This window comes from Alligator mississippiensis, chromosome 2 (genome assembly GCF_030867095.1).
Source record: "Alligator mississippiensis isolate rAllMis1 chromosome 2, rAllMis1, whole genome shotgun sequence".
Lineage (NCBI taxonomy): Eukaryota > Metazoa > Chordata > Crocodylia > Alligatoridae > Alligator > Alligator mississippiensis.
This window is the reverse complement of record NC_081825.1, coordinates 233,354,816-233,376,018: the sequence shown is the minus strand read 5'-3', so window position 1 is coordinate 233,376,018 and position 21,203 is coordinate 233,354,816. Positions and strand designations below refer to the sequence as shown.

General features: G+C 43.0%; 1 protein-coding gene across 2 annotated transcripts in view; it reads left to right on the top strand.

Moving 5' to 3' along the window:
* SLC8A3 (solute carrier family 8 member A3) overlaps positions 1-21,203 on the top strand; it is a 202,584-nt gene that overhangs the window by 29,366 nt on the left and 152,015 nt on the right. For both annotated transcript variants that reach the window (XM_006263978.4, XM_006263979.4), the window contains exon 3: positions 4,018-5,844. In XM_006263978.4, the coding sequence (XP_006264040.1) occupies positions 4,079-5,844 (1,766 nt within the window). In that variant the 5' untranslated portion in view covers positions 4,018-4,078. The remainder of the gene's footprint in view (positions 1-4,017; positions 5,845-21,203) is intronic.

The following is a 21,203-nucleotide window of genomic DNA, read 5'->3' as shown; positions in this document are numbered from 1 at the left end:
TTAAGGTTCTCTTTATAACTATTCTTTTTGTTCTCAGGTAAGCACAGACAACTCCAGTGAATTCAGTTAAGTTGCATGAATGTATCTGAGTACAAAATATGATCTTATATGAATAATGCAGGTGACCTGTGGTTGCAAGGAGAACTCTAACTTTCACATTTTAAAATTGTTCCATGTTATTTTTATTAAGAGCAGATTTTGAATCTAATAAATGTACCACATGTTGCAAAGTAATTATTCACCGACTCCTAGAGGGATAATGAGGATACTCCATTGTGGTTTCTAAGATTACCACTTTTAAGCTATTGAAAGCATATTAAGGTCTGATTGGGCAACTCCTCTACAGACACAATTCGTTTTAATCTCATGGGAAAATTTGTGTCAAGAATGTAAGATCAGGTCACTTGTTACATCATATTCTAAAGTGATTGTGACGTCTGCTTAATATGAATGGGGCCCATCAAGCAGCTAGTGAAAAACTGAATGAATATAGTGTGACTCTTGAAGTTTTGCACTGGAACTATGGATTGGGCTTAGAATTCCAAACAAATGAAAGAGAATCTACCAGAGAGAGACTGGTTTTTAAATCTAATTCACTTGGTTTGAGGCATAATCAGTGTAATTATGTATTAATTAAAAAAAAAAAAATGACTAGCAAAGCCCCATAAACTAGGGACAGAAATTACACATAAACTAGTATAAGTGATCAGAATCAGTTCAAATCTCTAATGCAATAGAAGTTCAGTGCACATAAACAGCTTTCAAAATGGCTGAAACCAGTTGGATATAGTATCAGACTTAACTGATTTAAGTTAAATTGGTTTATTGAACTTCTGTCCCAGATCCCCTCCAAATTCAAGTTAACTCACAGTCCCTCAGCATCCCAGGATGCTTTGCACCTCTCCCACAAAGCCTCCCTGCCACTCCCCTCGAAGGGTGGGAGGGCTAACCTTGTCCTGAGCTATCTGCTCCAGCCAAGCAGGGAGGCATTGCTGTAGTATCCCACAGCTTCTGGCCTGGGGTACTGCAGGCATGTGGCTACATTTCTGGAATTGAAAGTGAATGTCTGTTCACTTGCTTATCAGTTCAATCTACACAGCTTTGGCTAACCTGCAAAAATCGAACTGATTCAGCCTTGGACTTTTTGACTGTACTTGGCCATAGTCTTTTGAGGAACGAACGGCAGGAGATACTATTATGCAGCTCTATAAGGTAGGCAAAAAGTGTATGATTATAAAACATGGTCACCCTACAGAGATGGAGGTTGGTAGTAGTGATGACTGACTTGAGAGCAGTCGGTGTAAATTGTCAATACAGTCCAAGTATGAGACTAAAGTTAGACTTAAGCTCCTATGTGCTTAAGCCACTTTTAACAATGGGCTTTTGGCTTCTAAACTACTACGGTGTTTCTTAAAAATTTGCCCTCAGTTTGATCTAACTAGCTTATCTTCAAAATACAGCACCTGCTAGTTACTGGGTAGTTACCTAGGCAGTGGGGAACTGGGAGAGGCAAAGGGTTAATATTGTATTACAGAGCCCTTCTACTCTGGTTCAAAAACAGCTCAAGTTGATAACAATTGAAAATCATTAATGTTGTCAGCTTGTTAACTAAGTCAGCTGGTCTAAGACCAGACTGTGTCCATACTGTACATCTACTGATGTTATTGGCATGCTTTGTTGACACTCAGAAAAGAAGCCAAGAACTGAATATACCCTGGAGACTGAACTTTCCTATCATACTGAGAGACTGGGTCACACTGAGACATTTTGGCAAAGCACTTTTGGGTGTACTTTATCTGTTCTATGGATACGTTGGTTTCTGAAGGTGTCAGTCAGGCACTGACTACCTGATGTACAATAGAAAGGAAAGCAGAAAGCAAATAGGAGAAAAAGCAATGAGAAAAGAGAAAGCAAATAAGGAAAAAAAAAAAGCTGTCGTATCTAAATTAATCTAGGTATGTGAAAGAGGTGTTATTTCTTTGTGTCTTTTCCATATCAAGGGCATTGGATATGGATTTGTGATGCTGATGCTGCATAATCAATTCTCCCTCCTTGTCTGTGCTTTGTCAGGAATGGTTTTATTCATTTGCAGTCCTTGTTCATTCTTTCCTTCCTGTTTTGCTTGTCTTTATAGATTCTTATCTAAGCACTGAAAGCATTTTTGTTGATATCAGAGAGATTGCACCCGCTTTTGAGAAGTGAGTGAGTGGCACTACATGATGATAAAATAGCCATTTGAGATGCATTTGCTAATGCTGATAACACTAAAATGTTCCCTTGAATACATACAGTGCTGTGAGCTGTTTATCCACTTGAAGAACTTTGTTGGGTTTTTCTAGTATCTAAGTAACTTGGGAGTTTAAACCCTTCAATGGGATTTGTGCTCCTGAAGTCACTTAGACTTTGGAAAAATCTCACTTTTAAGGTTCGGTTTCCATTTGAGATGCTTTATCAGGTGCATGACAGCTTAGCTAATTCTTTTTATTCTGGCTGAAAGAGAATAGCCTGTGTCATGGCAATCTATAATGTTTGAATCCAATCTTTAGCAAATTCTGCTAGTATATAATGCAACGAGTAGTAAAACACGTTAAATTGGCCTGGGCTGTGATGTGTTCAGTTTAGATAAAATATCAATCCACCTGGGTTTTCCTCCTCGTTAGGTTAGAGACAACTTTCATTTTATACAGGACTTGAATACAAACAAACACACACACACACAGAAGAAAACAAAGAGCACTTGAATTTTGTTTTGGTAGTTGAGCTCACTACCATTGTTCTTTCTGCATATAATAGTTTACTAGATTTAATTAAAACTTTAAGTAGAGAATTACTGTGTTTACATGTGGAACTTTCTAAATTATTTTGGTGTGAAAGACTTACTTATGGTGGTGAGCAGTGCCACACTGATGGTCTTTGGGGCACCTGTCCAGAAAAAGGGTTTGGCATGGCAGCAACAGTGCCAATCACTTACCATGCTTCCCTTTCAAATTATTTACTTTCTGATTTGGGGAGTCAGTCTCTCAGGGAAAGTGGGAATCTTCATGGTCCAGAGAGCTCTAATTAGTTTGCTCACTCTGTTTGCTCACTGTTCTTCCCTCTTTGCATCCTTCTGGCATGGGTGGCAGACGGCTGGCTCTGTGTGTGTGTGTGTGTGTGTGTGTGTGTGTGTGTGTGTGTGTGTGTGTGTGTGTGTGTGTGTGTGTGAGAGAGATTAGCTTTTTAGTCCTCAATTAAGTTACCGATTTAAGAAGCATCCATGTGACCAAACCACCACCACAACTGGAGTCTTCATTGGGGTGCAGGGTCACTGAATGGACCAGCATATATAATATGATATACAGGTTTCCCTTGCCAACCATGGGGGTTAGGTTCCTGAAAGTTCCTGTGGCTGACAAAACTGGCAAGGCTGGGGAAGCAGGGGCTGTGGGCGGGGGTGAGGGGCACCAGCAAAGCTGTGGGGGGGTGGGGGGTGAGAGGCATGAGGAGGGCCAGAGGGGCTGTGGAGAGTATTTTGTGACTTTACTCCCCCCTTCTCTAAAACAAGGATACTCAAAACCGTGACTGGCAAGGGAAACCTGTAATAGTATTAAATGGTGCTTGCTCTGTCAGTACCAATTCCTTGATCTGCCTCCTCACTCCATTTCAGGCTTGGAGGTAGTGAAGGGATTTTGTGTTTTTTAGACTGAGTTGGATCAGGGCAGAATATTTTATTAAAAAATCATCTAAGTCTTTGTCAGATTACTTGTTTATCAATTCATCTTTGCCTGTTCAGCATCTAAACTCCCAAAGCAGCACCAGTAGTTTGTTCCTTACATTAATAGTTTCCCCTAATGGTAAATGCAATTTACTAAGTAACAAAGAAACAATGTGGGCATTTCTAGCACTGTTTCTCAGATTTTGAAGTGTGTGTGTGTGTGTGTGTGTGTGTGTGTGTGTGTGTGTGTGCATGAGGAGAACATTGCATCTTGTTTTCTTTTTGTCTCATGCTTTCTCCCATCTCTATTCTATTTGTTTCAGATTCCTGGCCTTGTAATAAGAAGACCTGTTGCATCTACACAACAGAAGCTAAATCTTGTGTATGGCGTTGTTAAGGTTGCAGCCTCTCACCTCAGCCTTCCTCCATTTTGGGCTCGTTACCTTTGTGCTATTTTTGCATGGCTTGCAGGTGGATGCTGGCTTGACTGGAGATTCACCAAATATTGGACAAAACAACTCATGCGCAGGATCATTTGACTGCAAGGAGGGTGTTATCTTGCCAATATGGTACCCAGAAAACCCATCCCTTGGGGACAAAATTGCCAGGGTAATTGTTTATTTTGTAGCACTTATCTATATGTTCCTTGGAGTTTCCATCATTGCAGATCGGTTCATGGCATCTATAGAAGTCATTACATCACAAGAGAAAGAAATTACAATCAAGAAGCCCAATGGAGAGACCACTACCACTACTATTCGGATTTGGAATGAAACTGTTTCCAACCTGACCCTCATGGCTCTAGGTTCCTCTGCTCCTGAGATCCTTCTCTCGTTGATAGAGGTTTGTGGGCATGGATTCATAGCTGGAGACCTGGGACCTTCTACCATTGTTGGTAGTGCTGCTTTCAATATGTTTATCATCATAGCCATTTGTGTCTATGTGATCCCTGATGGGGAAACCCGAAAGATAAAACACCTCCGTGTTTTCTTTGTCACAGCTGCTTGGAGCATCTTTGCTTATATCTGGTTGTACATGATCCTGGCAGTCTTTTCCCCAGGTGTGGTACAGGTGTGGGAAGGTTTGCTCACTCTATTCTTCTTCCCTCTGTGCGTCCTTCTGGCATGGGTGGCAGACAGACGGCTGCTTTTCTATAAGTACATGCACAAAAGATACCGCACTGACAAGCACAGGGGTATTATCATAGAATCGGAAGGTGATCACACCAAGGGAATTGAAATGGATGGCAAGATGATGAACTCCCACTTTCTGGATGGAAACTTAGTGACTATGGAGGGGAAGGAGGTAGATGAATCTCGCAAAGAGATGATCCGAATCCTCAAGGATCTGAAGCAAAAGCACCCAGAAAAGGACTTGGACCAGCTGGTAGAGATGGCCAACTATTATGCCTTATCTCACCAGCAGAAAAGCAGAGCTTTTTATCGCATCCAGGCTACCAGAATGATGACTGGAGCTGGCAACATTTTGAAGAAGCATGCAGCTGAGCAAGCCAAGAAGAGCACTAGCTTGCATGAGATTTGTCCAGAAGAGCCTGAGGAATTCATCTCAAGAGTGTGCTTTGACCCTTGCTCCTACCAGTGTTTGGAGAACTGTGGTGCCGTCCTCTTGACAGTGGTACGGAAGGGAGGAGACATATCTAAGACCATCTATGTGGACTACAAAACAGAGGATGGCTCTGCCAATGCTGGTGCTGACTATGAATTCACAGAAGGAACAGTAGTCCTGAAATCGGGGGAGACCCAGAAGGAATTCTCTGTAGGAATTATTGATGATGACATCTTTGAGGAAGATGAACATTTCTTTGTGCGCCTCAGTAACCTCCGTGTGGTAGAGATGGAGGAAACTCCAGAGCTCAACAGCTCACCATATCCAAAGGCCATACTCTCCTCTCCTTGTGTGGCCACGGTGACTATTTTGGATGATGACCATGCAGGCATCTTTACGTTTGAGTGTGATGTGATACATGTCAGTGAGAGCATCGGTGTGATGGAGGTGAAAGTCCTAAGGACATCAGGTGCTCGAGGTACAGTCATAGTCCCATTTAGGACAGTGGAAGGGACAGCAAAAGGAGGTGGAGAGGATTTTGAAGATACTTTTGGGGAGCTGGAGTTCAAAAATGATGAAACTGTGTAAGTACCCCCTTCATTTCTGTTACTTGTTCTAGTTATTGTGGTTAATCCCAAATTTGCCTTTCACAGGTGAATGCAGACAACAGATAATGGGCCAGTTTCTTCAGCTTTCCTTCGGTTTCCATACTTACCTCTTCCAGGCAAGAACCCTACAGCAGGATCTAAGTGCTTAGGACTTCTTGTCCTTCCCCTGTCCTGGAGTAACAAATTGGGGGCTTGGAAATGTTACCAGTGGGTAGAAAAATATAGTCTCTAAAATCCTGTACTTGAACCAATTAATGGAACTTTTAAGACCTTACTTGGCCATTTTCATTATTCTTTAATTCCAGGAATAGTAAATGTGGTAGTCTGTAGAGCACAAGAGGTGTTTGAGTGCCAGTTGTCAGGTTAATAGTTCCATTTAGTCACTGCCAACAGAAGCAGACATGTTCAACCAAGCCTAAATAAGGTGGAATTTTTTAGAGCACGCAGTATTGTCCCAGTTCTTCTCCTGTTCACTTCAGTGGGAGGAGAGAGAGAGAGACCAATGATGAACATTTTTCAAAATCTCTTCCAAAGAGCTAAGAGGACACTAGAGACCAGTGGGAGCTACTGGACACTGGATTGTTTTGAACTTCTATTCCCAGATAGCGTGAGGAATAATTCCAGGACAAGACCTTTGGTCATGAAACTGGACATCTGTTTTACAGGTGGTCTCCTTTAATCTCCTTTCCCCATGGAGACTAATTTAAGGGTTGAATTTCCCTTATAATAAAAGTTTTAATTGTGAGGAGAGAACAAAGGGCTAATACGTCAACTGGTTTAGGGAAATGTCTCTTTTGAATACTTTTAATGGTATCTTTAATGAAAACCACACCTCCCAAATTAATAGCTCCAAATCAGGCTGTCTCTTGCACATGCACACACAGGAAAATCAAAGCTACTTACCTAACAAGGAGCTTTTCCCATGTGTTCTTTCTTTCCCTTAGTTGCTTATCCAACCAGCTGATCTGTGTGGCAGCTAAAGGCATACAACTGGCAGCAATGCACGCCCTTCTGCCAGAATTGTATACTAAGCAGTAATTCTAGGTTGTGTGTCCCTTGCAGCCTCTGTTTAGAACTGTGATAGTGGGACAATGCTCTATCCATATGCCCATTCTTTTTAGTAGTTTAGCATGGGGATTAAACTAATGGTGTAAATTTTCAGTTTCTGTATTGCCTTCTGTGTGATCCTCTCCAAGTACAGTATTCTTCATATTCAAGTCTGTTTACCTGGGACTCTCCCCTGAGAAAAGCATTGCAGTAATCTAAACTGATGGTCCAAACCACTGCAACTGTACCTGTGCAGCTCTGTAGCGTGGTGTTTTCATACAAAGTAAAATTTAGGGACCTTTCCAGCCAGAGAAAGGAAAGGATTACATGGCCACTTTGATGGTTAGAGCCAGTCCTGTTAATTCAGGTCTTTTATTATGTACAAAAGCAGCTGATATAAGGGTAATAAGTAATAAAGACCAGAGAAGTGATAATGTCTAAATTGTTTTAAGTACCTGCCATTAATGTTAGTGGGGAATGAGAAAAATCTCTTAGAGAAGGAAGAAGGGTGTGTGAGGACTTGGCGCTAAAATTCTCTAATGTTAAGTGCTTAGGTGCCTTTTTTCACCCAATCACTTAAGTAATCAAAGGAAGAACTGTGCTGATATGCTACTGACAGAAGAGAGAGAGAATCAGTGTACCGAGTCTCCCTGTACAGGCCACATAACACTGGTACATTGAGAGTTACAGAGCATGAGTGCCTGAACTCCATGGCACCTTCTCAGTCTGCATCAATGTAACACAGTTTTGTAATCCAGTTGATGTCCACAACCCAGATAGCTGATTTCAGTTGCACACTCTTTCTTGCTAAATGAAGAGAAGTTGTTGCTTGGTTGAATTTACCAGATGTCAGAAATTGAAGTTGATCAACTTTGTCCTCACCTGGGTTCTCAGGATGGGGGGGGAGGGGGGGGGAGAGGTAGGTAGGTAGGTAGAGTGGGGATATTGCCAGTTGGACAGCTCTGACTTAACATGATTATATTGAAACTGGTTTAGTTTAATGGTGAAACCTCCTTAAAGAACAAACACAGTTGTTCAGAAGTAGGGCCCATCCACACTGAAATACAGCCAGGTCAAGGAAATTTGGAACAGCAGGTGATGATGCAGCAGTCAAGTCAGAATTCTGTTTAGGAGTGTAAATGGGTGTACTGATCTAGTTGGGGATGGTCCTGTTTTGAGCAGGGGGTTGGACCAGATGACCTCCTGAGGTCCCTTATAACCCTAATTTTCTATGATACTCTACACCTGCTCTTAATGAATGAATGTGGTAAGTTCCCTCATAAGCTTCCAGATGCAATTGTGCTGGAGGACAAGGCTTACAATTCTGTTACTTTACACTTAGAACAGATAGTATAGTCATCAATGAAATTCAAGAGTCTGAAGTTTGAGATTGGGTAAGGACCTGTGCTTTCAGCTGCTTATTCTAATTTAGTGTAAACAATTGAAACACCATGGAATTCACTCACACCAGAGCCACAAATTAACCCCTCCAAATGTATATGGCTTAAATATTGTGCAGGAAGTCTTGTGAGGCCAGGCTCCTGCAGTGACATTTTCTATAATTGTTATTTCCATTTGAGCTGGAGGGAAGTTCAGGGAATGTTGTTGCCCTGTTCTGCTAGCTTTGCTTCAGACGGACACAGCATGTGCAGAGAACATGTAGTAGTTGAGGGATGGATGGTGAGTTAATCCCCCATCCCTTTTCTTTTTCTTTTTTTTTACTTAAAGGAGAAAAATAATTTGGGGCAAATGTTGAGATCAGACATGGGCTTATGGGGCAGAGTTCTGATCTGTATCTGAACTTTCTGTAAGGCCATCATTGGTTAAGAGCCAGACTTTGTTTGCAGGAGTGTGTGATGATTCTAGGTGACTCACTTCACCTGTCCCAAATAACAAAGTGTGGGTGATCTAGGGTGGAGTTTCATCACTATGGCTTTGTATGAAAATACTGAGGGCTACCTTCACAGAAGGTCCCGGGCATCACAAAGCCAAGTAGCCAAACACCTAATTTTTAAGAACCTTGATACCAAGCAGAATCTGCAGCCCCAGGCAAGGTGCCTCTGCACTGCATGGAGAGATTTAAGTCCCTGGGAATGGAACCCATAAATGCCAGCACACTGAGTGGGGAGCTGTCTAAGCTAGGAAGCAGGGAAGAGACTGACCAGAGGTTGTGGGGAAAGAATGACCATGACTATATATTGTAGTGGTTAAGGAACTCACCTAACCACTATGGAGAGGGAGACCTGGACTCCAGTCCCTGCTTTATAGTACGGTATATTTCTTCACGTGCTGTGCATTTTTCCCAGTTCCTTGCCTTCTCCCAATTGTTGTTCCCTTTGCAGCATCATTTTAATGGGCCTCTGGCGCTCAGAGGAGTCAGAAAAACATAACATGCACAGAAGTCCCAGTTCAATAAACATGTAAGCCAGGGCTCAGCTTTACTATGCTAACCAGTCCCATTGAAATCAGTGGGACTACTCAAAGTAATAAAGTCATGTGTATGTGGGAATCTGTGGAATTGAAGCCACAGAGATGTCTAGGCCCTCTGACCTTTGGAGATGGACATAATAATAGCTGAAAGACTTATGGGTGTTTCAGTCTGCACATTTGCCATGTTCACTGGCATGAAAGTTGTACCAATTCAGGTTCCACCGAATGTTTGTAGAGAGGCTGGAAGCCTACACAAGCATAAGTATGTCCGAGTTTAACACAGAATCATAGAAAATTAGGATTGAAGGGACCTTACAAGGTCATCTAGTCCAACTGGTTCTTAAAAATCTCCAAGGATGGAGTATAAGGTGCTACAAATTGCATAGACCATAGAGTAGACATTATCTGCTACCAAATCCCTGGGGCCTATGGCTGGAGATGATCACACTGAATGCATTCCCTCAAAAATAGTGATATAGTAAATTTCACTTAAAAACCTGAAATGTTTTTAAAACTTTATAAATTTAAACGGTGATATTCCCCAGTAAATGTGTTATGGGCTTAAGAAACAGTTGAGCTGATGCTTAAATTAAAGGAAGGGAAGGGGATGGATCCTGCCACTGGGTCTTGCTTATTGCCTCTGTGACTCTCTCAAGACTAATATGGTCAAAGTTTCCTTACTCATCTTGGGTGGGAGTAGAGAGAGAGCAGGTCTCTCCAGAACTGTGAGGGTGCTGTTTTCTGATGTAGTGAGCCTGCGTGTGTGCGTGTACGCTTGTGGTGAATAGCTATAAACCACAGTTATCTATTGAGAAAGGGGAATGATCACACAGGACTCAGTGCTTTGGTGCTGTCATGTAACGTAATGCATTTGTGAAGTCCAAATACAAACTTCTGACATAGGTCTGATTGTGTTTCACAGTTTTACACAACCTAAACAGCTGTTGTGAGGATTATTCCCTCTAATCTGCTAAAAAGGTATTATCAAATAGATTAGGGGCAATATTTAAGTTACAACCCCCCCCAAGATAACTAAACCATATTCATGAAATTGTGTGTGCGTTTCATTTCTTTTAGTCTTTATATTTTTATTGATGGTGGAAGCAAATATTTTGCCTTTTCCCTCCCCTCCCCTCCCCCTCCCCACCTCCCTGGGCTTGTAAACTTTTCTCAGGCTACATGGTTTGAGATCTAGCAATTTGTCCTAGTCCAGAGGTTCCAAAACTTTTTTCTTATTGCATACCCCCTTCCAGATTTACCAGTTGCCTGTGTATCCCTGCCAGCATACTTGTCATATTTTAAACCCTTAAATGCCAATTATTATTATAATGAAAATTTAAATTTGCCATTACACAATTTCTCCCACATACAACCCTCCCCCCCCCCCCCCCCCCCCGAGATGCCTTGCATACTCCCAGGGGTACATGTATTACAGTTTGGGAACCCCTGTCCTCGTCCATGAGAATCAGAAGTGAAACTAATCTATTTTTAATCCTAGTAACACAAAGAATAAAAAAGAAAGCAGCCAGAATTGGTGGTGAAAAGCCAATATGTTTTAAAGTATTTTCCCTTTGTATAAGAGCTTTAGCAATAACAGTAGGTGGGGACAGTATTTTAATTTATAATTATTTTATTGTCTGTTCCTTTAAATCTGTCCATGGACCTTCTTGAAAGTTTAGGATAATGTGTGACCTACTAGAAGCCAAGTGGGATGTCAGTGAGAAGACAAGGGCCAAATTATGCATGCTGTGCTTACATTGCTAGGTACAATATCATTGACTTCAATGCAGAATTAGGCCAATAGGCACATTTAAATGTATGCCCTTGCCACTGGTATTGCAAACATTCCTGGGATCTGCAGGGATTGGCACACGCTTATAGATTAATTCTTTTGGGGGAAGGGAATGTCATTGTCCGCCTTGTGTAGCATAGCTGTCTGCTCCTGTCCTAAGGTTTTGTGGATAGTGTTTTATGGATCAGAAAGGATATTGGGTGTCAGTAGAAGCTGTAATGTTAAACTGGTAGTAAAAATGGCTTGCCAGATCTGTGAATGGCACTGAGTTTTGGATGAGATGTATGTCGCAATTTATGGTTGTTTCCATGTGTGGTTTTTATGTAGAGCTTGCACAACAAGGTGTAGCAGAGCCAATCCTTCATTAATGGACAAGCATATTAGGACAGGTTGGTTGGTCAGTGAGAGATTTATTGGTGGTAGCCTGAGGAATGGCAGCTTTTAGTGTCCTGGGGGATACAACTTTTCAAGCAATGACTAAGCATAGTTACTGGGCAGCAAGGGGTTGTGAATAAAGTGTACATTGCTTTTTCACCCACTTTTTTTCCCCGAGGATTTTGACTAAGAGTTGGTTTGCCATCCAACTTTTACATTTCGTTTGGCTGTGGCTGTCCTGCTGAACCACTGTACAAGTAATATAGGAGTTTTTTGGAGCAGGGACCATCTTTTTGTTGTGTTGTTGCCTCACACTGGGGCTGGAGCCCCTGATCACTGCTAGAATGTAAATAATAACACACAGTCTGTGTAAAGAATCATATTAAGTTTGGGAACTGAGAGGGAAGGGAAGAGGGTGGGTCGGGTGTGGAAAAGAATATCATGAAGGTTGATATAACCAGTTGTGTTTTTCTTCTGTAATTCATTATTTCAGGAAACAGTCTCATAGACTGCACAGCTAAGGCTGCGATGGTTTGGTGATAGCAATAATACCTATCCTTTACCCAGTTGTAGCAATGCAGCACATGGGGCAACCAGCACTGCCTGAGATAGTGCCGGCCACTGCAGTGCCAATCACAGCAGCGTGATCAGATGTCTGATATTCACAGGTATTTTTGTCCTCCTCTCCTCATCCTGCACACATGCTTGCAAAAAGGCCGGTTGCTGTCCTCCCTTTTCCCCAGTTATGCTACTGCTCTTACCTGTAGCATTTTTCATCAGAACATCTCAACATGTTTTATAAAGTAGGTTGGTGTTATTTTCCTCATTTTACAGAAGTGGAACCTGAGGAAAGGAGGAGTGAAACAACTTGCTCACACTCAGGGCCTTGTTACATTTTGGACTGTGAGCTGTACAAATAGATCAGTATTAATGCTGGCTCAAATTTGGGATGTGTTAACTTGCATGCTCAGCCACTGCTGCTGACGTGCTCCTTTTCTTCAGACTCAGCCCTCCCAGAGAGCAGAAGCGACTGAGCAGGCAGGTTAACCCTTCCCTGCTTGCTCCCTTGGTACAGACAGCTGGGCAGCCACAAATAAAAGAGGGTGGGGGCAGTGAGTGGGGTGCTGGGGAGGGTGGGGGGAGCAGTGGGCCCAATCTGGGACAGCAGCAGGGTGGGGGGAGGCAGGTGGGATGTTACATTAAGGTGTAGCCTAGAGTAACCCCAATTTGAGCTGCCTAACAAATCCTTCAAACCAGTCTCAGGTGTTAATGTGCACACCATACAGGGGTCAAGAGCTCCAGGAGCCTCTTAAAAGTACCATGTAACAAGGTCCTTAGACTTTCATGGGCTTCTTCCTACCCATCGTGTTATGGGTAAGGATCTCCGTAAATTGTGCCAGAAGTGCATATTTAACGTTGCGCTTTTTGCTTCCTGGTGATCAGCAACAAATGGCTCAGCCAGTGGGGCCCTTCTGTCAATCAGGGTAGGGGGAGCAAGCGGTGAAATGAAAAACATTAAAGGAGCTGCTGTGGGGGCTACTTTCTATCCGATTTACAGAGATCCTTAGCCATAGGTTATAGGTACTGATCTGAAATTTTACAGCACTAATTGCACTTTTCTTTTTGTTCTCCTACCTTTGATTGTCATCACCTGTCTTGCATGGGTGACCATACTCCAAATGAATACAGAGACTGTTAGTCATTTAAGAGGCTGAGATGAATCAAACTGATTGCATAGCTTTTTAAGTCCAAAAGCAACCATTATGATCATCTAGTCTGACTTACTCCATTCCAGGCCATAGACTATCAGAACAGTAATTCCTGTTCTGATGCTATTAATTTCTGGTCATACATGAATAACTGGTTAGGCTGCAGTACTGTAAAAATGGATCTGGTGATTTTAGTAGACTGCAAATTGAATATGAATCAGCAGTGTGCTGCTGTTGCAAAAAAAAAAAAAAAAAAAAAAAAGCCATAGCATACTGGGTTTTATTAACAGGAGTATTTTTTGCAAGTCAAAGGGAGTGATCCTTCTACTCTATTCAGTACTGGTGAGTACCGTGTCCAGTTTTGGGCATAGTGCTTCAAGAAAGATGTGGATAAACTGGAAAGAGTCCAGCTGAGAACAACAAAATGGCTGAAGGTCTAGCAAACATGACTTCTGAGGACAGTTCAGAAGAACTGGGATCATTTAGTTTGGAGAAGAGAAGCCTGGGTGGAGGCAAGGGCAGCAGAAGAACTGATTATAGTCTTCAGATACGTAAAGGGTGGTTGTAAAGAGTATTTTGATAAACCATTCTCCGTGACTGCAGGGGACAGGACAAGTAGGTGCAGTCTTAAATTGCAACACAGGAAATTTAGATTGGATATTATGAAGAACTTTCTCAGTAAGAAGGTGGTCAAACACTTGAACAGATTACTTAGAGAAGTTGTGGACTCTCCATCACTGGAAGTTTTTAAAAGCAGTTTAGACACATACTTGTCTGGAAGGGTTAGACATGGATGCTGCTGCCTGGAACAGGGGGTTGTGGTAGATGACTTCCTGAGGCCCTTCTGAACCTTATTTTTCTAGATTGAATATTAGAGTTTCCAAGTGATAAAGAACTTATCTTATTCCTTGTTTGTTTCAGTGACCAGTTACCTTCACTGTGTGCTTCCTTCCTACAAAGCCCTATCTGTAGGTGGGATGTGGGTCATTTTGAAACAGTGGGTAGAGGGCCAGCTCTTTCAGGGTAGCTGCCACAGTAGGTACTATTGCTGCACGTTATCATTAGGTGCTGGGGGAGCAAGTAATAGACTGCTCATATTGAACAAAAGGCTACCCTAACTATACCACTGACTCAGTAGGGTAAGTAGAGTGGGGTGAACAGAGTGCCCAGCCCAGGTGCCAACTTAAAGGGGCTGCCAAAACCACCCTGGGAGCCTTTGTTGCAGCAGGCACAGCCCTGCGTCACCATGCCGTAGAAGCCAGGCAACCCTGTGTCTCATAGGATATGAGACTGCAGCAGAGCTGCAGCAGCTGAGGGGCAGGCTCATTGCGTACCAACTACACCAGCCTGGCAATGCTGTTTGTACCCCTTCACCCCCTAGCCAGATACTAGTTAATCCCTCCTGACTCTGTCTTCCACTCACTGTTCAGCATACAGACACATTTCTGCCTTGTCATTCTGCTCCTCCAGTTAAACAGAGACAGTCTCTGGACTTCTGTGGTTCCTCCTTTAATCCAGATGAAAAAATAATAAGGGAAACTGTCCCATTCTTGTGCTCTGTTTTCTCCCTCCCTGAAGCCTAGTGTTGTGAGATAAGAGAGCAGAGCCTGGGTTGTTGTAGGGCCAGGGATGATGGTTTCCTAAGAAGGAATGAGTTGGAAGCATTGCTCTCTAGCTTCTGTCAGCCTTCTATTCTGTCCAGGTTCCTATATTCTCCATGCAGCATGTTCTTTCCAAGCCCTTTATTCATTGTTATTGGTGATCTTGGGTTCAGAGTACATCAGAAATTGTAAAATAAATAAATTCCTCCTCAGCATGTCACTGGTGGGGAAAAATGTTAAGTTTACTTCTTCATCCAGAGTCCCCTCTGCTGTACATATTGCTGAGACTAACTTAAGCCACTTACCTTTATTTTGAGGTTCCACTGAGATTTCTGTGGTGTGACCTGCTGGGGGTTAATATGAGATGCTAAAGCATGGTGGGGCATTGCATGGTGTTTAAAATTGCACACAGAAATATGAGACTGAGACAGTCATGTGAACAAGAAAAGCACCGAGCCAACCTTTCCTCTCCCAGATAGTCTTATTGACGGGTGTTGAGTGGAGATATATGCCACCTGTCCATGAAGGACAAATGACATCCTGTCTGAGGGTCTGTGACTTATCCATAAAAACACCTCTGAAGGACTTACGTGACAGTGTCAAATAAAGGGCAGTATAAGACCCTGGCTTATCCCAACCTTTAATCAAAATCAAATTAGAGAGAGAAACAGAAGTAGCTTAGGACCATCAACTGCCTGACTCAGGTGATTTTGTATGGCATTCAAATTTGACTCTCATCTTTGGGTTTCTTGGGCATGTCCAGATGAGTGCGCGCATGCAGTATGTGGCACCACGTGTGCTGCACATGCAGGTGGTCCCCACACTGCTCATTTGCAGCACGGAAGGTTTTTTTGACCCTGGGAGATCCTGGTGTTAAAAACCCCAAGCCTAAAAAGAAGTGGGACTGCACACATGGTGGCAGCATGTGCCACTCAAAACAGGAGCTTGGTCAGCTGGAGGCACACTCTGGCTGCCAGCCAGGCTCCTTGCTGCCAGATTGCCATGCTGCAGCCCCCAGGACACCAGGTAAGGCTGCTGAGGCCAACCCTGGTGCTGGCCCCCGCCCCACCTGGGGCCATGCGTTGCTAGCCAAAGTGCACATGCACAGACGTTTCCTGGGAACAAATAGCAGTGGCACATATTGTGCCGTTGCTGTTTTGCCCCCAGGGAAATGCACATTCCCATTCCTGGGGATATGCCCCTTGAAACAGCTCTGGATTTCCAGGAGAGAGAAACATGGAGTTGAAACTACAGGAGACCCTTGCTATTTGCGGGTTCGGCATTTGCGGTTTCAGATATTCACAAATGCCGAACCTGCATTTTAAATGCACTTTATACACTTACAGGAGCAATTCGAAAGCTCTGCGCTTGCTGTCGCAGGGATCCCACTGCCACTGCCAGGCTCCTGCCACTGCTGCTGGAGCCGTGCCCACCCCCAGCTGCCGGGGGCACTGCGTTCGTGAACACAGTGCCTTATTTGCATTGTGCCGTTCACGGGGATCACAAGAACATATCCCCTGCGAATGGTGAGGGTCACCTGTATTTGATTTTTATACAGAATCCCTGACAACCCACATCCTGTATAAGTTTATAAGGAGGAAGGTGCCATAAGTACCAAACCTCTTGACTCTGTTGGCTAGAGTTTACTTTGGAGTTTGCAACTAGAATTTGCCAGGTTTCATTCTGCCTGTTCCCGGTGGGCTTTTGTTTACACAAAGTGGGGTTGAACTGATCTTTTTTCCTCTGTAATAGTTATGAGATTAAAAAAAAATCCCATCCCCACAAAAATCTTGCTGTATGTGTCCTGACAGAGCAGTGTATCCTTTTTACCATATGATAAATGCACAAATATTTAATTTGGAAATTCTGCCCAATTAATCTCTGCTTTACATGCTTTCCCTCCTGAATTAGAGGATTAGGGCCAGATTGCGAGTGTCTCCTTTACCTCATTCACTTGCTCATGTTGGTTTGACACTTCCATCTCCACCTCCGTTAGCTGAGCACACCTGGATAGCAGTGCTGTGTAGAATGTTGCGTGCCAGGAATAATCTACTGACCTTACAAGGCAAGTTTAGCACTGAGCTGTCAGTTTCCTAAGGCATCAAAAATGCACTTTTAAGATGCTCTGTGTCTTTTGGGGACTAATCTAGAGAGGCTTAAAAACTCATTATATTTTCTCCAATGGAGTTTGGGGTGTAGAACACAAGTCATTTAGCAATTTTTCAAGGGTAACATGCCGTCAGCTGAAAAAAGAGGTGGACAAAGCTACGGCTATACTCCCTCTTTTTCCAAACATGCAGACTAACAGAGGATGAAATGTTCTGTACAAGATAACTGCTTGTCCATAAGCAAACTGCCTTGAATTTGATAAGCTTCAGATGGTTGTATCAGAGAACAGTTTCTGAGTATATATAATAGAAGGGTTTACAGTAGGATTCTGGCTGCCTCTGACACATGAGGGTGCTGTGGCATTGAAGGCGATATAGCTCTACTGATTTATATCAGAGGTCATTTTGATGCCATATCAAAGATTCTTCATCTCATAAAATTATATTAATAATATAAAAAGCTTTGATATTCTTGTGGCACTTTAGAGAGAGAACCATGTTAGAAGGGAAATTGGATGCAGTCCTTGGGACTTGCAAGAAGGGTTGGAAACTTTACCAAGTCATTTAACGTCTTCATGGTATGCAGCTGGTGTGGTCTGTTCCCTGAGGTAACCAAACAATAGGCTCAGAGCCAGATTATTTGGTCTTTTGCAAGGCACAGAAAAGCAGGAAAAGGTATAACAGATGTGACACCTGGCCCAAGTGACAGCAAATTGTTGTCAACAGTGGGGAGTCTTAGGAAAAGAGCAAGGACTGCTCCCTTGCACCCCTGGGATTACCTAGCAAAGCATCCCAAAAAGGTGGAGAGAGAGACAGTGAGGCTCTTGTCCTCCTCCTTTTTCCCCTCACCTCTCCCATACCACATTGGAAGCAGATGCTAGTTAGCTACACTGGGAAGGAAAATCCCTTCTAAAACTTCCTGCAGAGCAGTCCAGCTCCATGTGGCTCCTGACTCAAGTTAGTAGTGAGATGTCATATCCCACACATTTATTTTCCTTGCAGTGATTTTGTCACCAGTGGTTAGAGGCCAAAAGAGAGGAACTCCAGTGACCCCTAGTACTGTTTTTGACAGTGCGTGGGTATAATCCCAAAAAGACATCTTGGAGACAGTCCTGGATGGGTCATCTGTGCAGACTTGGACAGCTGGTTTTGCAGGGCTAACAGTGTCACTTGCACAGATTAACAAAGCAGAGCAATTGTATAGATTCAACCCTTAGTGCAGAAATAGAGCAAAATGTAGGTGCGTGGACATGGATTTAGGAGAGCAATTTGAGACACTAAAACTTAAAACCTGCATCCTACATTTTATATTCAGCTTAATCCATCATAGGATCATTCCTACCCTCCTTGGGATGGAGTATGGCAGAAGCTTAACAGCAGACAGCAGTGTACTATGGCTTTTCAGGATGCAACACACAGGCCAATAAATTGTAGCAGAGGAGGTCCCAGACAGGTGGAATGTAATTGTCAAATGCGGCATTTGCCTAGTGTTTGTATTCTACGTTTGGAGAGAGTGTATTGAGGTCTTTAGTATGAGTGGCTTGGACCTCTTTCAGCATCTAGCCTCTAGCGGTACAGGACTCCAATGCTGAAGGTCAGTTTGGCAATGACTCAGAGGGGAGAGTAACATCTTGTGAACTAGGAAGCTCTTGATCATCTACCAGGCTGCTCTAACTCACCGTCTCTGCAGTTTCGAGGGATGGATTTCAGATGACCAATTACAAAAATTTAAAAAAACCTCCACCTTTACAGAGACAAAGCCCCATGTAGTATTTTTTTGGGAGATTATTAAACAAACTCCTTCACGAATTAATGATAAGCTCCCTGGAAGGTACTTCCAATCGAATTATAGGGTGTCTCTGTCTTGTTCTGGGCGGTGAAGGAACTGCTTAGCTTCCTGTAACCGCTGCCCAGAATGCTTGTGAGACACCCTATAATTCAATTAGAAGTACCCTCCAGGGAGCATATAATTATATCATATCTGTAAAACATAATGACAGCCCCCTCGTATCACTTGGTGAGCAACTCTATACTGCTGCCCAGAACCTTTCACCGGTAAGGAACTAATCTGCTTAGCACAGATTGAACTCGGCGGTGTACAGCACTTACCCAAATGCTTCTGAAAGGAATCCCTGCCAGCGGAATAAACCTGTTAAAAGCACGCACTTACCACACACCGTAGCCTGCTCTTCCTACTTCTCTGCTGCAAGACCTTCTTGCCTGGGGCTATTTGTCCCAACTCCCAGTGCCCTCTCTGATCACCTGTTGTTCACTCATTTGTTCCTCAGGTGGATAAGATTTTGAAGGAGGCAAGTTTTTTTTAACCCTTCACAACATAATAGAAAATTAATAACCATAATGCTTGTCAGTGTACTGTGGTGTTTTAACAAGCAAAATGACCTTCTTCTTCCCCCTTGATGCTATCTTAGAACATTCCTATACAGGCCATGCATTTTCTAGAGCATTGAAATGCAGCCACTTCTGGTATCAAATGCAGCATCCCTTTAACTGCAGATGCTTCCTCAGCCTGACAGAGGGTATTTGTACCCTAAATCTTCCAAAGAAGAATTTTTCCAACTGTTTGAGTTGGTCTAATAAAATATATCAGATTTACCAAAAGAACCTTGTCTGCCTGTGTCCTTAGATCAGCATGGCTACAAGCTATACATACCCCTGCATCCCTTTAACAGTGCTCACTAGCATTATGTAAACAGTCCAGGCCTGGAAGTGAAGAACAGTGTAGTCAACTGAAACTGGAGAGGAGTTTTAGGTGGATACAAAAATTTCATTTAGGCCAAACAAAATTATCCAATAGGAAATATCAGAGTGGTCATATCTGAGAGTGCATTCATGTGTGGGCCTCTACATCCTCCACGTCTAATCTGCCTTGGCAGATAATGTTAACGATCCTGAAGAATGGGTTGCTTGTCACATCTCGCTGGAAGAAGTACCTTTGCTTAGTTTTTGGGAACAGGGCAGTGGTTTTAACAATGCTGAAGTTGATCAATAATAGGGCGATTAGAATCATTATAGTTAAAAATGAGGGTTGGGAGCGTGGGGTGGGGTAGAGGATAAGAAGCTTGTTGTTTCTTAAAGAATTATCTTTAGGAAGGAAAGAAACTTCCCTGCTCAGTGGATCTCAACTAGGGAAAGTTGGGTCTAACCAGTTTCCAGTGGCCTCATGATCAAAACATCCCCCCACCCCTCACTTGAATGGGTTTGAAGGTTGCACTTGCCTGTCTTTAGATGCTCTTCCTTCTTTCAGATCTGCAGGTTTGCCAAGCAGGTGCGTCCACCCACAAAGGATAATTAAACCTGTATACCGGTAGTCAGATTGGAGTTCATGTTAATGATGTAACATGACTGGCTGTCAGTCCTAAAGTGTTTTTTTTATGCTCTCAACTCCCTTCACTCTGAGTAAGTTGAATGCTTCAATACTAGATAAAATCATAGAAGAAGATAAGGAGTAAGTGTCTGAGAAATGACTGAGGAAGCCAAGCCTGTTTCAGTGATGAGGCATGGGGATTTTAAGGTGACCTTGAAAGCAACTGATCCAAATCCTGATGTGAATCCTTCATTGGAATTCCAGCGGGGAACTGAGCTTCTGGAGCTGAAGGTGGGGAAAGTGTGCTTAGGCCAAGGTCTTCTATTTTCGAGGGATAATTAAATGTAGAATCCCTTACTAGCAGGGCCCAGATAGTCAGGTAGAGCTTGCCTGTGTTCGCTAGCACCCAGAAGAAAAAGGGAAGAGAATCAGGATCCCTGCCATGAGAGAAATATAGGTCCAGCATGTTATCTGGTAGACAAAGCACTTCCAAAGCACAGCTGGCAGCATGTTATCCTTGAAAAATTGCTAAATGACTTGTGTTCTACACCCCAAACTCCATTGGAGAAAATGAGTTCTTCACTTCTTAATGAGTAATCATCACTAAGGTAGCCTGGGACTGGGTGCTTTTTGTTTGTAAAAGACTAGTGTCTTTGATCAGGGCTTTTCGGCTAATGGAGTCTGATCTAGCAATCGCTTAAGAGCTGATACCTGTGGGGTCACAGCTCATTGGTTTGCGGGAAAATAATCTACGTGAGCTAAGACTCATAAGAAGCCCAGGCAAAAAATGGAAGAAATAATTTCCTGCCTCCCCATGCCCTTTCTCCTCACTCCTTTATTTTTCCTGTCATTCCCTGTCCACGCAAACTTAATTCCAGGTGGGAAAGGCTGCCTCTTTCACTCTGATCTGCCTCAGAGCTGAGTGCTGCAGGGAGGTGTGAAGCACCT